This window comes from Aristolochia californica, unplaced genomic scaffold (genome assembly GCF_029961685.1).
Source record: "Aristolochia californica isolate CCGP_79_NKW_82.1479 unplaced genomic scaffold, dmAriCali1.0.hap1 SCAF_16, whole genome shotgun sequence".
Taxonomy (NCBI): domain Eukaryota; kingdom Viridiplantae; phylum Streptophyta; class Magnoliopsida; order Piperales; family Aristolochiaceae; genus Aristolochia; species Aristolochia californica.
The window spans coordinates 17,026,070-17,040,451 of record NW_027181837.1 but is presented as its reverse complement, the minus strand read 5'-3'; the positions used below and the strand labels follow the sequence as shown (position 1 = coordinate 17,040,451).

The window sequence follows — 14,382 nt, the reverse complement described above, 5'->3', positions numbered from 1 at the left end:
TGTCAAAGGTAAATGAAGTATTTGTGAGTTAATTGTCTGCTATATTTATTCCTAATAGTATGCAAGAAGCCTTGAAAGATCCTAAATGGGAAAAAGCCATGAATGAAGAAATGAGGTCCCTCCAAAAAAATTCAACATGAGAAGTGGTTGACCTACCTGTAGAAAAGACACCAGTTGGATGTAGGTGGGTATTTACCATTAAATATAAAGCCGATGACACCATTGAAAGGTTCAAAGCAAGGCTTGTTGTCAAAGGATATACTCAAACCTACGGGATCAATTATATGGAGACATTCGCACTAGTGGCCAAAATTAACACTGTTCGGATTTTACTATCTCTGGTTGTGAATCTTGACTGGCCCTTATATCAGTTTGATGTAAAAAATACATTTTTGCACGGAGATCTCCAAGAAGAAGTATATATGGAATTACCTCCTGGATGTATTATGCAAAACAAAGGATGCAAACAAGTATGTAAACTGAGGAAATCCCTATATGGTTTGAAGCAGTCCCCAAAGGCGTGGTTTGGAAGGTTCACAAATTTTATGAAATCTATCGGATACAAGCAAAGCAACTCAGATCATATTCTCTTCCTGAAATATAACAAGGAGGTCATCACAACTCTTATTGTATAAGTTGATGATATGATAGTAACTGGGAATGATCCAAAAGAAAAGAAATCATTGCAAAGTTGTTTTGCTAGAGAATTTGAAATGAAAGATTTTGGCTACTTAAAATATTTTCTTGGTATTGAAATATCCAGATCCAAGGAAGGAATTTTTCTATCTCAACGAAAATATGCTTTGGATTTATTGAAGGAAACTGGTATGACAGCATGTAGTCCAGTCAGTACTCCTATGGAAGAAAATCTGAAACTAGGAACACATTCAGATCAAGTCCTTGCTAACAAGGAGCTTTATCAGAGACTAGTTGGGAGGTTAATGTATCTTGCACCTCTCCAAGTGAAGAATATATGAATGTCATCAATCGTATCCTGCGCTACTTGAAATCATCTCCAAGGAAAAGAATTTTATTTAAAAAGGGAGGTGACTTGAAAATTGAAGGTTATACCGATGCCGATTGGGCTTTGTCAATAGAAGATCGACGATCTACATCTGGATACTTTACATTTGTAGGTGGAAATTTGGTCACTTGGAGAAGTAAGAAACAAGAGGTGGTGGCTAGATTGTCAGCTGAAGCCGAATACAGGGAAATGGCCAAGGCAATATGTGAATTATTATGGATCAAAAATCTAATACAAGAACTACATATTGAGCAGACAAGTCCTATGAAATTATATTGTGACAATAAGGCAGCATGCGATATTGCCCACAACCCAGTCTAGCATGATAGAACTAAACATGTTGAAGTTGATAGACACTTTATTAAAGAAAAGTTAGAAGCAAGAATCATTGAAGTCCCTCATGTTCGATTTGAGGATCAACTTGCTATTGTGCTAACCAAAGCAGTGTCTTACCAAGTTTTTAACAAATGTCTTGACAAGTTGGGCATGAGTGATATCTATGCACCAACTTGAGGGGGAGTGTTAAGATTCACTCTGAGATTTCTTCCCTTAAGGAGAAATCATGTAAATATTCTGTAAATCCGGTGATTGGCGTAATCCCGTTAATCATTCAAATTCTTTCATGTATATTTTGTAAAACGGCTATTTAAGTCGATGATGTGAATGAGAAATTAAGATTGTAATCAAAGTATTATTTTTTACTATGAATAGTCATGTATATGAGCTCATGTTAAAACTAAGTTTTCTACTATATTTACCCTTTTAAGTTTATCAAATAGATATTTATTATCTTTTATTTTCAAAAGAAAATTCACTTATTTGGAGTAACTTTACCTCATATGTGATTTTTTCCTTTTCCCCTCTGAGCTTTTTCAAAGAATAAACTACCCAAATAAACTCCCGAGTTCTTGAAACGTACCCTTAGAGAAAGAGTTGCTTTCGACTCCAAAGAATCTATCAGAAATTTTTCAGGGTCTAATCAGGAAAGGTACTTGAGCCTTCTGATCCAATAAAGCGGTCCCTTTCTTTAACGATTTTGAAGCTTGACATATGAACACACTTCTAGAACACACTTCTAGATCTACTTTAGTACAGACTTATTTTGTGTTTAGCTGCTTTAGCATTAGCCAGATTGGCCTAGTTTACTTTACCATTCAGGGATCAAAGCTCTACTGCAAATCTAGGAACTTAGTAATCTCCATCTTCGGTTTTATCAACTGGTTTTATCGTTTGCTGGTTCCCAACATCGCTTTCGCCCTCCCGTTTTTTTCTTTTCTTTTTTTCTTTTCCTACCTGTTCTTCTACCATGAACCATACCCAGTTGGTTAACGGTAACCAATAAACAGATACATTAGCTGGATACGAAGAAGACTATCCTGAGACCTCGAAGCTGTTTATCGTTAGCCATATCGATTATAAAGAAGCTCTCTTTCAATTTCGGATCATTTTTCTCGTTTCCACCAGGAAAATGGATGTTTTTCGGAAGCAGGCAAGCCGATTGCGAGAGCAAGTGGCCAAGCAGCAACAGGTATAATTTTATTTCCAGCCAGTCGGCATTGCAGAGTACTTCGGAATTTCAGATCTGAAATAGTAGAGGAAATTGTAATATATTCTTTGTGGGAAATGAGGTTGGGATTTCGTTAGTGATGGTGCTAATGCTTGCCTGGAGTTTTAAACTTTTTGGGTAAGAGTCGAGTAGTGCAGTGACTACGATTGACTTGTTTACGGACTGATGCTGAGTTGAATTCCTTTGTACTTGTGTAATTCAGAATGCTGTTCCTAACTTTTGTTTACCTGCTTAAACTGAACGTCAGGTCTCCTAATGCAGATAATGTGAAGAAACTGTCATCATATAATGGGTACCGAGTTCCCTTTGTGTTCAGTGTTGAAACCTTTAATCGGTTGTCTAGCTGCTGTTATTCCTAAATGAATGAGGTTAACAAGTTGGATTGCTTTGGAAAAATGTGCCATTAGCAATTTTGCCGTCTCAATTTTCTCTTGGATTGAGGAACTATTTTGTTTTACTAGCTTGTTAGTATATTCATCTGGCAATTTTGATGGGCAACCACAACAGATAAAGTTTAGGGTAACATGGATCTTCTAGTGGACTGCATCCGTTGCATCCAAATAAGAATTTTAGTCATGCATCTTAGATGTTGAGAACAGAATTAGTATCGGTGTGCCTTTAACCTGTACTTGTGAAGGTTGTATGTTAATGTAAGGAATAGTACCAGTCAAACTCTGAGACTGGAGCCGACTTCACTGTATGTGCTCAGTACTTGGATGCATATGAGTCCTTAACGCAGTTATACTTAGCAAAACAACTTATGATGCTACAAGAACTAAATGCACAGCTGTAGATTAACTAACTGAAAACACACTTTTTTGAAATTTGGTTCTGTAATCATATATCACAATCTATGCATAATAGTCTAATTCTTTTCTCTTTCTATTTGTTTCTGCGAAAACTCTGACAAGCTTATAGTTTTTTATCTTTTATCTGTGCTTCTGATCTTCTCGAAAAGCTTTTATGTTGTTCTAGGGTGTAAAAATTCCAAGTGCTTTTCCTTAGCCTTTGACATTTCCTTTTCTTTTATCAGGCTGTGATAAAGCATATAAGCGGGACTGGTTATGAAAGTTCTGAGGTAATGATTATTGATGAAATTGAGCTGCAAAGACATCATGAACTGGAAAAGTTGTACAGGTCTACCCGTGCTGGCAAGGTATATAGCTGGTCTAGTATTGTACTATTTATTTACCATTAGTACTTAATTGGCTACTTTCAGGTTTTTTCTGACTAGCTTTCTGTTTCTGTTGACCAAAAACAATCATAGGTACCAGAATGTGGACCCATATAGTCAAATATAATTATGACTTGAAATTCATGCATGATCTTCATTATCAGGTTTTTCTTTTGATTATTTTGAGGTATTATGTCAATTTTTTATTGTCTAATTAAAACACTTCAGCTTTTATCCTTGGGGCTTTGTTCATGTTTAATAAAGGGTTTTAAGCTTTAGAAAAGTACTTTTTTGAGTTCGCTTGCCATGATTTCTGATGTTCTTGATATGATTCTCACTGTACGTAAGTCGTTAATTAAGAGCTTATTCAGCCAACTATCCTTCTCATTTGTTAATTTAAAGAAAATAATATGATATGTCATGAGCTATTCATTTGCTCGGGACCATAAATGAAGAAAGGAAAAAAAAAAAAAAAGTCCAAGATTATCTGTTTCTAAGTAGTTTATAATCAAGTTTTTTCTTTTATCTTTGGGTGCTGATATGAATTCTTTCAGCTGCCATTGCAAAGATGTTTCAGCTGATTTTGTTTTAAGCTAACAATTTGCAGAGCTCAGAGAATGACTCTTCTCATATTGTCACTGATAGATATCACAATATCTAATGCTCACTGCTGAGATAACAGAGATGTGCTTGTTGGAACTAGAACAAAGAGTTTGAATCTCAATTCCTCTAAAAGACAAGAACTCCATAAGCTACAAAGCTGCCAATGCCAAGCATTGTAAAAGAGAATTGTGTTAGTTAGGTACGAAGTTAGCACAAAAGCCTTCACTGCACCGTGGACCGTATATCATGAATCAAGGATTCATGTAATCAATCCTGATGCAGCTGGGACTAGAATTTGATGAGTCCAGCTCCTATAAAAGAACTATGAAGCAAAACCATGAGAAAAGCAATAGAATTCCATAGGTAATATTTCTATGTATCAGAAAATCTAGGACAATAAGTGAGATTAAGCAGGCATGTACCAATTTAATAGTGGAAAGCTTCGGACTAAAATAGAGCCTGCTTGTTAGAAGCAGAATTCCCATAAGGAATTTCTGTAAGCATGTATGTCTAATTTTCTCTTAACAGATATACTTAAATAATCTCTTCTTAGGTCGAGAAAGAGATTGGTGTAGATTGAGTAAATTGGACAAAGAGTATAATGATATATGGATATTTAGCAGTTTTTTGTCTTTTGTACCTGGTTTGTCTTTCAAAGCTTGGAGGATGTTCCTTATAATCCCTTGTTGTAATGGACCCATGCTAGCTCCTTGTAGTTTGCTTTGTGGCTTTTCGCCTTCGATAAAATTTGCCATTTTTCAAAAAAAATTGGAGGATGTCATTGAAAGGCAATTATTATCCTAAAAAGCAAACAACCACTTAAAATGTGGCTAATTGTCACTCAAAAATGTTTCGGCTAATTCAAAATGTAGCTAGCACACCAATCTGTGAAGATTGAGCCTGGTTCCTCTCCCAAAATTGTTAGTCGAAGTTAGGAGGTCTTTTCCCAAATAATAACCATATGACTTTTCTTAATACTTATCTATCCAGGACTGATCCTATTAACACTCCTCTTCACATCTAGGCTTGCACAAACAAATAACGTGCCTGAGATGTGGACTCCACAAATAGGTACAAACTAAATGGGGCATAGACTAGGCCCAACAGTCATACATACTTCTCTGAAACTATTTTAAGATTAAGCTCGATTCTATCTCAAAATAACTAACCACTTAGTTTATTCAACCTTATAAACCAACTATTTTGTTAATATTTATCTGAGGGACTGTTACTACTAACACTCTCCTAGACATCCAGGTTTTAGATGTGGACAACACAAAAGGGGTATAGTAAAATAAGAAGATAGAAGACAAATTGGAGAGAAAGGAGAGAAGTAGAAGAGGGAAGAGAAAAGATGGGGGTAGGATCGATCCCCCATCTTGTTTTATTAATTCATTTAAGTGGTTTTATAGAAAGACTTAATAGTCCCTAAAACGAGGACTTATATGTAAGATAGTAAAATACCCTTTAAATTCCTCAAAATTTACATAATAACCACACCACTTCAGAAATGTTGATTTCTAGGGACAGGACATAAATACAAGAGATCTCAAGGAAAGGAGAGAAGAGATGAATTCTAGCTCTTGGGAGAGAGGAGAGAAGAAACCAAGGAAGAGAAGGAAGAGGAAAAGAGAGATAGGTATATGGACGAATTTTAGCCAAGAGGAAGAGGCTTGAAAGGCTTGAATGCTCCATGCCTTGAGGTTGTATATATAGTTGTAGGAAGGTGTTTATAATTACTACAATGCCCTTAGGGCTACATACTTTGAAAGGAAAAAGACATAAAAGGATGTATACCAGCTTCCATAATTACAATTCTATGTTATCTTTATGAAAGTTCTCCTTATTTACTAGTCATGTCACCTCTACACACGTGGGTGTCTTTTAACACTCCCCCCTCAAGCTGGTGTTTGTAACTTCACTTTGCAAATAATCTTGGTCAAAAAACTTGTTTGCTTTAAAAAGAAATTTTGGTTACCTTGATTTGATTCATCTTCTTCTTGTTCATATCTTGCTTGTAGTCTTCATCTTGTTCTCATCTTGTCTACCCCTTGGATATTCTAGCCACATAAAACTTGATTACCACAACACATGGAATTCTTCATTGTTGGTTACCCTATGTCTTGTACTTCTTCTTCTACTTTGCTCCCTCAAGCTAGGGATTTCTTTGTTCTTTACCAAGAAACCCAGCTTGCACAACATAATGGTCATAGAAGAAAAATCACTCCTAGCCGTACGACAAAGCTCCATACACCAATTAAAACAGTCATAGTCTAAAGCACACTCCGCTCAATTTCAATGGCAGAAAAACGGCCCAACTTTAGGGCATAACAAAGAGACTATTCACTTTTTAAGGTTAACTCAAACACAAATCACCACTTGGCTGAAGAATAAAAGACTTGACTCAAACTGGATATTTGGACACACTCCTATACTTTTAGGAAGTGGGTCTATAGGCATTGCTCTGAAGTGATTTTATCAAATAAAAATTGAAAAAAAGTACTTTTGAGGAGTTAAGGTGTGATAAAAATATAGTAATTCTCATACTTCAACTGGAACGAGGTGCACAATGCATCTCTTCTTACTTCCAATTAAGAAGGAGGCATTTTTAGACCAATAGATGGATAAAAAGTGACCTGGTTTGACTCAAGAGGGAGATAAAAAAATAATTCCTCTATGAATATCATGATTAAGGAAACTTTAAAAAACCCTAATAAGAAAGTTTTGAAATGGAACATAATAATGGAAACTTTCTAAAAATAGACTTCTCAAATAAGGCAATTACTTTTTAACGCAAATTGACCAATTTGCAAAGAAAATACTCAAGAGATAATTTTTGGAATGAGAGAGGTTTTAGGACTCTAAGATTTGGAATTTAGAATGAGCAATAATATCTAATAATCTAGCATCCTTATCAGGTTTACTTACAACTGTTCCTTTTGCTGGAAACATTCTGTTAAAAAGCTTGCTCAAGAGTAGACACATCGTCATTGGCCAACAATTAGGTCTGAATAGCATCATATTCAAGTCCCAAACCATCTAGAAACTAGGCGACCTGAATCTAATTCTTTTCCTTGCGAATGTCCTCGACATTTGTAGTGAAAGGATAAAAGGTGTTGATTTCCTATAGGACACCTCTCATTTTTGTAAAATAATCTGCCACCGATCTGTCTCCTCTCTTCTTATTAAAATATGGACATACTACTCGTAAATCCGAGACAAATTACTCTCATGAGACTATGGAAGCCAGTGTAGTCCAGATTTTTTGGCTGCCCCACAACTCAAAATCTGATAACTAAAATGTGACTCAATATTGTTCACCAACCAAGTCATGACTTAATTGTTCTCTACTTCCTAGTCTTCAGTTGCTGGTATAGGGGGATTGTCTTTGATGTGTTTAGCCATTCTTTTGGCCTTCACAAACATAAGAACGGATCGTGACCAATTCACATAGTTTGATCCATTCAGTCTAATAGAGGTTATTTGAATAGGCTGAGAGTGTTTTCCATTTGAACTCTCAATTGGTTTTAGGACAGCAACTTGTTTGCTGGATTCAGCCATCTGTTTTTCCCAAAAATATCAAAATTCAATGCAAATAAGAGTTAAACTCAAAAGAGTACTTTCCCCGAGTCAATTTAATTTGCACAGGCGAGTGGGCCCCACAAATCAAGAAATTAGGGCACGATTCTCTTCAAGTACACAAACCAGTGATGAATAGTAACTCAATCCTCAATTGAAGTAGAAATCTGAATTAAAAGTCAAATTAATGGCCTGTGTGAAGTTGGGTCCAAGGCCTATCCCAAAATTACTAGCCAACTTAGGAAGCCTCTTGGATATAGAGGAGTTATCCATGATGCTAAAGGTGATCTCCTCTTCTCTTTCACGGGCCCTCTTGGTATCTCCGATTCCACAACAGCAGAACTTTCGGGATTGCTGAATGGAATTCAAATTTTTTCTAACCGGCTCACGGGCCCACGCATCGAAGGCTAAGGCGGGCATTTCACTCCAACACCTTGTTGTGGAGGAAGGCCCTCTCTCCTAGATTTGATTTGTACTTCTCTCTTATTTTTAATAATCTATACACACATTTTCAAAAAAAAAAAAATCATAGGAAGCCTCTTGTACCCACAAATTCATGTGGGACTATTCCTTAATACTTCCCCTCATGTGTAGGCCCTCTTTTGTGGCTCTACATGTGGATAATTTGGGTGGAGTCTCACATATGAGTATTTGATTTGATACCATGTAAAGTTGGGTCAAAGGCCCATCCCAAAACGATTAGCCAACTTTGGAACCTCTTTCCTAATAAACTCAACATCTTTGTACTTACTAATCCATGTGAAATTATTCCTCAATGGCCTGTAGGTTGGATGATGCAGGCTATGGAGAGGTGACACAAGTCCTAGGTAGGCCGCGTAGGCAGAGATGAAGCTAGGGCTTCAAGTGGGATCCCTTAAAGGGCTTCAAAGCATAGAAATCATCTAATTGATAGTATGAGCCATCAACCAATTGGTTATGGCAGGAAGAAAAAAGAAAAAAAAATTGAATTTCTACCCTACTAGTCCACTAGTCCAGAAATTGTTAGAAGAACCTTCAATAGGGTTACTGAATGAAGAAGAAGAGGCCAAAAAACTGGAGAAGATCTGTCGAAGACTGCTCTCACTGTTATGATACCATGTGAAGTAGAAGATATGAGAGATAAAGAGGGAGAGAATTTTGAGAAAGGAGAGGAAGAAGAAGCAGCAAAGACTGCATGAGCTCTCCCCTTTTATTTGTCACTTAAGTTATAATTACGGGAAAGGATAAAAAATGCCCTTAGTAAAAGAAACTCCTATAACTCATACAATATAATTCTGATTTGAATGAAACTTGAAATATAAGAGCTTAATGAAATTATCTATCTATCAGAACCATGCTCAGATCAATCAGTGTATGTAAAATAACTAAAATACCCTCAGACTGGTATTTTAATGTTATTCATGGTGCCTTATTTTGTTTATATTTCAGGATTTTCAGAAGGAAACTGTTCGAGCATGTGACACATTTGTGGCCTTGGGATCTAAAAAAATTGAAGCTGGTGAGGGTGATATTCTTATTTTCAGCTGGCTCCTGATGTTCTGAAAGACAACTGGAAGATGCAATTAACTGTACCATAATCAGTAGGCAATAAGGATTATTTATGTGCTATGCAGGGAATAGATTTTCCGAAGAATGCCTGAAATATGGAAATGAAAACACTAGTGCCGGAATTCTGGCCAAAGCTGTATGTCTGTATGGTGAAGCCCGTGTTCATGTGGAGAAAGAACAAGAAGATCTAAGCAAATTGTTGTCATCTCAGGTCTGCTTCATTTTCCTCCGATTCCTAGGCCTGGTTCTATAGTAATCACTCTTTACATTTTTGTTTGAAATATATGGATTTTGTTTTATGTGTCTTCAGTATCTTATGCTTACATATTTAGAGCTTGTTCTCATTCTAAAAACAAAAAGGTTTTGTTTCAGTTACAGACTCCTTCAATGGGCATCTCATAATCTTATAATTCCCTAATAATTTAACATCTTGTTTATCATTTTCAGATCATAGAGCCTTTAAAAGCAATGGTAAATGGTGTCCCCTTGGAAGATGCTCGACATCTTGCTCAACGATATAGTCGAATGAGACAAGAAGCTGAATTGCAGGTACAAAAATTTGGAATTTTATTATTATGTATTAGTTGGAGCACAAAGTTGATGTAAGAAATAAAAATAAAAAACAAAATAGAAAATCACTGAAAGCCATAACGGTCGAATCAACTTGGTGTGCTCTTAGATGGTGAACTTGAATAACTGTGAGTAATAAATCAAGTTGCTGAGTGAGTGTCTACAGTCAAGTTTTTGAATTCCCTGATCCTTTATCATGCATTCCTATTGATGTAAAACATGTGATAGGCAGCTGAGGTTTCTAAAAGGCAAGCAAGGGCAAGAGAGTTAGTTAGTTCTGAGAATGCTGCTAAGCTTCATTCAGCTGAATCTAAAATGCAAGAACTTAAAGCAAATATGGCGGTTTTGGGGAAAGAAGCTGCAGTTGCCTTGGCTGCAGTTGAGGCCCAACAACAGAGGCTAACTTTCCAACGTCTAGTAGCCATGGTATTGCATTTACTAAGATTTTATCTCTTCCTAATTAGTTAAAATAATATTTATGGGGCTTACTATTTCAAAAAGCAATCTTAATGTTGAATTCTCGAAGGTTGAGGCTGAAAAAACATATCATCAGAGAGTGGCTGCAATCCTAGATCAGATCCAAGCAGAGGTGATTCCTACATATTTTCTTTGTTTTGTCATACTTGTTTCTGTATGAGCTCAAAATAAGTCATTTACTATGAAATCTGCTTGTAGATGGTCTCGGAGAAACAAAGGAGAGAGTCTGTGCCTCCTGCTGCTCCTACACCTCCACCTAGTAGCAGTTCAGAGAAGGCTACATATTTTCTTGCTGAAGTATGTCGGAAACCTCTTTCTCTCTCTCTCATGTGTACACAGAAATGGTCTGGAGTGCAAAGACATTAAGTGTTCTTACTGTATGGTGATATAAATGTACTATGGAGGTTGTTATTGAAATACATTTGAGCAACTATTTCTTTGTCTTCAATTTAAATCCATTGATTTGCAGGGGGAAAACTAAGGATTTTCACATAGTTTGTAAACAAAATGAAAATTTTCATGATCACATAGGACCATTATCCTGTTATTTGGTGGGTCTATGGATCAGAATCCTGATTAGATACATCAAATATGATCATACAAATGGGTGATGAAAAATATGTGTGATACTAAATTGTATGCAGGGAATGAATTTGCATATTAAAAAAGTGAATGAATTTAAAAAATATGTTAGATGTCCAACATATTTTCTGTTTGGTTCTGATTTCTGAAAATATAGTTCGGATATTTGAAAATTGCTTTAAATGCTTCCAGTATAACCCTGCTTGTTAAGATAGTTAAAAAGTAGAAAAAGACGGTACTGTCATTAAGGTCATGGCTATAAAATTTCAATTGCTTGGATACAAGTAATTTCTTATTAGTGCTGAAGGACCCAGGTAAGATTTGGATGTTAATATCAGTGAAGCTTAACAAACAAAGTTCTGCCCTTCTCCTGCAGGCAATACAGGCTTTTAATGCTGAATCTGATAAAGAACTGAGCTTATCTGTGGGTGACTACATCGTAGTTCGGCTGGTATATATATTCTCTTATGCACTTACACTTCTTTGCTTTTAATTTTCTTCGAAGATGATGGTTAACATCAATGGTAGATGTTTATGGACTTACATTCCCTGTATCCTGGATCTTTTATTTGTGTTTTGTCCTGTAGTGGTAGTTTCAATCAGCTGTTGTTTTTCTGTTTTTATAGTCAACCACATATAGAGTTGAATTCATCATGTTTCTCTCTCTCTTGTAATCTATGGCATGCATTCCAAAAAGGTCGCATCTGATTGAAGCCAAAATTATCTTTAGAGCCACATTACTGTACCCATGGTTGTGATGTATCTGACAATAATCTATGGTTTGTGACTTTCTTGTGTCGTTCAGGCTCTTTGAAAAAGAAAAATAATTCTGTTTGTATTGGGTTTGGTTAGAAGAAAAAAGAACTTTCCTCTGTTTCTCAGCAATTGATTTTTCTTGAATCAGGTCTCTCCAACAGGATGGTCAGAAGGAGAATGTAAAGGCAAAGCAGGGTGGTTCCCTTCAGCATATGTAGAGAGACGTCAAAGGATCCCTTCCAAGAAAGTAGCTGTAGATGTTTCATAGTCTTCAAACCTACAAGGTGTCAGCCGTGCCTTCTCTTGAAAAATGTCTATAAAATTGAGTTGCTCCATTTTGGCAAACAAGAGCCATCCTACAGTGCCTCTGATCAGGAATTTGGGATTTTGCTGGCATTGGTCTCAACTTCATCCTCAAGTTTGGCATTGTGGTTTACCTTTTTCTCAGTATTTCCTTGCTTGTTGATGATTTGACGTTCACTGGTTAGTGATTGCTCAGTTCTCCCTTTCCTATGAATTTTGTTCCTGCCATGGCCTTGCACTGACAACTCATCCTCTCTCCCTATTCTTCCTTGCAACATGAATTCATCAGATTGAAACTTACTGTTATTAGTCGTGAAAGACCTGTATATGTGAGGAAGTTAGCATAGTAGTAAACATAAAAGGGAAAAAAGATGGGGAAAACGGAAAAGGAAAACATGGAAAGAATAGCAGCTGTTGGCAGATGTTGAACGGGCCATGGAGTTTGTACTTGAGAATGGACTTGTTAGCTTGGACTAGCCACTTTGAGATGCTTCTAAAACTAACTAGTACTATATCAAAGTTAGCTCTATACATGGGTTTCTAAAAAAACTCTCAGCGTGCAATTAGAAAAATCTTTGTAACTTGGATAAACCAATCTCTGTATCCTTATTTCTATGATCTAATGACTTGATTTATACAAGTGGGATACGTGTTTGGTTTTAGCTTCAAGTAAAGACAATGTGCCTTAGGATAGGATTGGATAGGATAGATGACTTACGCAATGATGCCATGCAGACTAAGTGGCATTGACACAAAAAAAGGCTACTAACGGTGAAGATTGGGCTGAGGATGACAGTCATTCATACACATCAATCTTAGTTTGACCCAACAAAAGTGTTGCCCCTGTGTAGAGAGAGATTTGGAATTAGTATGTGTAATAGGGAGACTCGTGTCATCACCAATCACAATGTCATCAGTGTCGTTATAAATAGTGTGAACAAAGAGATTACTTAAGTCAAATGTAACATGGTGCGATGTGCCACTATCTAGAGCTAAGTGGAATCAGCATAAGAGGTGGTGGTTGCAAGATATGATCGTGGCTGGCATTGAGGAGTGGCTGGCGGTGGTGACAAGTATGGATACATCTAACAAAAGATAGGATGTTGTGTCTTTGTTCATGACACCAGTGGAAGCGTCTAAGGTAGGTCTCGGGGCTTGGTTGACCATCTGCCATGAGCACAGACTCGTAAATCAAGTTGGAACATGTGGAGTCGTCAAATTAGAGTTGAGGGCAATGTGCCTCCTTTTTTTTTTTTTTGTTCGTGTGAGATTCACACATACGGCGTACACTTCGTCTTCAACCTTGCGCACGTCATCTGGTTTCAAACTTTGGCGGACTTAGAATCACATCTTCGTTGAGACTGCCGATGCGAGGAGTCGGAAGGCCGAGAGGTGGCTCAGTTGCAGTCGTCAACAACTTTCGAAGGTTTCCCCGGAGTTGGTTCACTTGGTGGTGGCAATTCAGATACCTTTTAGAAGAATCGGAAGGGAGAAGAAAAATATTTGTCATGCTTTACATTAATGAATCATAGGTATTTATAGGTTATAGATTTACAAGATAAGCATTATCAGTAGATTACATGATAAGGGTTATCTATAAGAATTTTGAGATTCAAGATAGACAAGCAGTGGGTCCAATTGGGTTCAAGTAAAATGTCAAGATATTGTCCTATAAGACATTCAACCTTGCTTCTCACACTTTGATGAAAATACATTTAACCAGGCCGTCATGTTTCACATGACAAAGCTGCTTTAACTTTTATCTTTCTCTTGTTCCCGCACCCAGTTTGACAAAGCCATGGAAGAGCTGAAAGAATTTGCTGTAGTGTATTCAGTTTTTTGTTAAATATATAATCAAATGTCACCATTAGCAAATTAATCTTGTTTCTCAACAGTCTTCTTCTGTATATCCTCAGGTAACATCATTGGTTCAGAAAGGTATGAATTCCAGAAACTGGATCGAGCCCAGTGTGAAAAGCAGACGCCCAGTCTGACCTAACCGGTAAAACAACGCCAGATTGAACGCTCCCAGACAATATCAGCTTCTGTTTCCGGTCTTATCAAACTCATTCTCCAGACACACTGAAGCCAGACTTTTTAATTTTTCTTCTCAAAATCCATCTTAAGGTGGTAAGTCGCTTCAATTCACTCGCATCACGGTCGGCCAAGAAATAGAAACTGGTTACTGATCAGTCGTCA

At 36.8% G+C, this 14,382-nt stretch overlaps 1 protein-coding gene across 3 annotated transcripts; it reads left to right on the top strand.

Moving 5' to 3' along the window:
* The first annotated feature begins 1,934 nt into the window (after window positions 1–1,934).
* Window positions 1,935–12,725, top strand: LOC137953526 (SH3 domain-containing protein 3-like). Of its 3 annotated transcripts, XM_068800951.1 has the most exons (11): window positions 1,935–2,012; window positions 2,489–2,552; window positions 3,625–3,747; window positions 9,376–9,451; window positions 9,561–9,706; window positions 9,943–10,044; window positions 10,294–10,491; window positions 10,592–10,654; window positions 10,741–10,839; window positions 11,501–11,575; window positions 12,029–12,725. In XM_068800951.1, exons 2-11 carry the CDS (start codon window positions 2,493–2,495, stop codon window positions 12,146–12,148), a joined length of 1,062 nt encoding a protein of 353 aa, XP_068657052.1. In that variant the 5' UTR covers window positions 1,935–2,012; window positions 2,489–2,492; the 3' UTR covers window positions 12,149–12,725. The 3 variants fall into 3 exon arrangements, with proteins under 3 accessions (XP_068657052.1, XP_068657053.1, XP_068657054.1); XM_068800952.1 differs by lacking the exon at window positions 1,935–2,012 and having other exon boundaries at window positions 2,063–2,552; window positions 9,376–9,445; XM_068800953.1 differs by lacking the exons at window positions 1,935–2,012; window positions 2,489–2,552 and adding an exon at window positions 3,859–3,929 and having other exon boundaries at window positions 3,682–3,747.
* The last annotated feature ends 1,657 nt before the right edge of the window (window positions 12,726–14,382 follow it).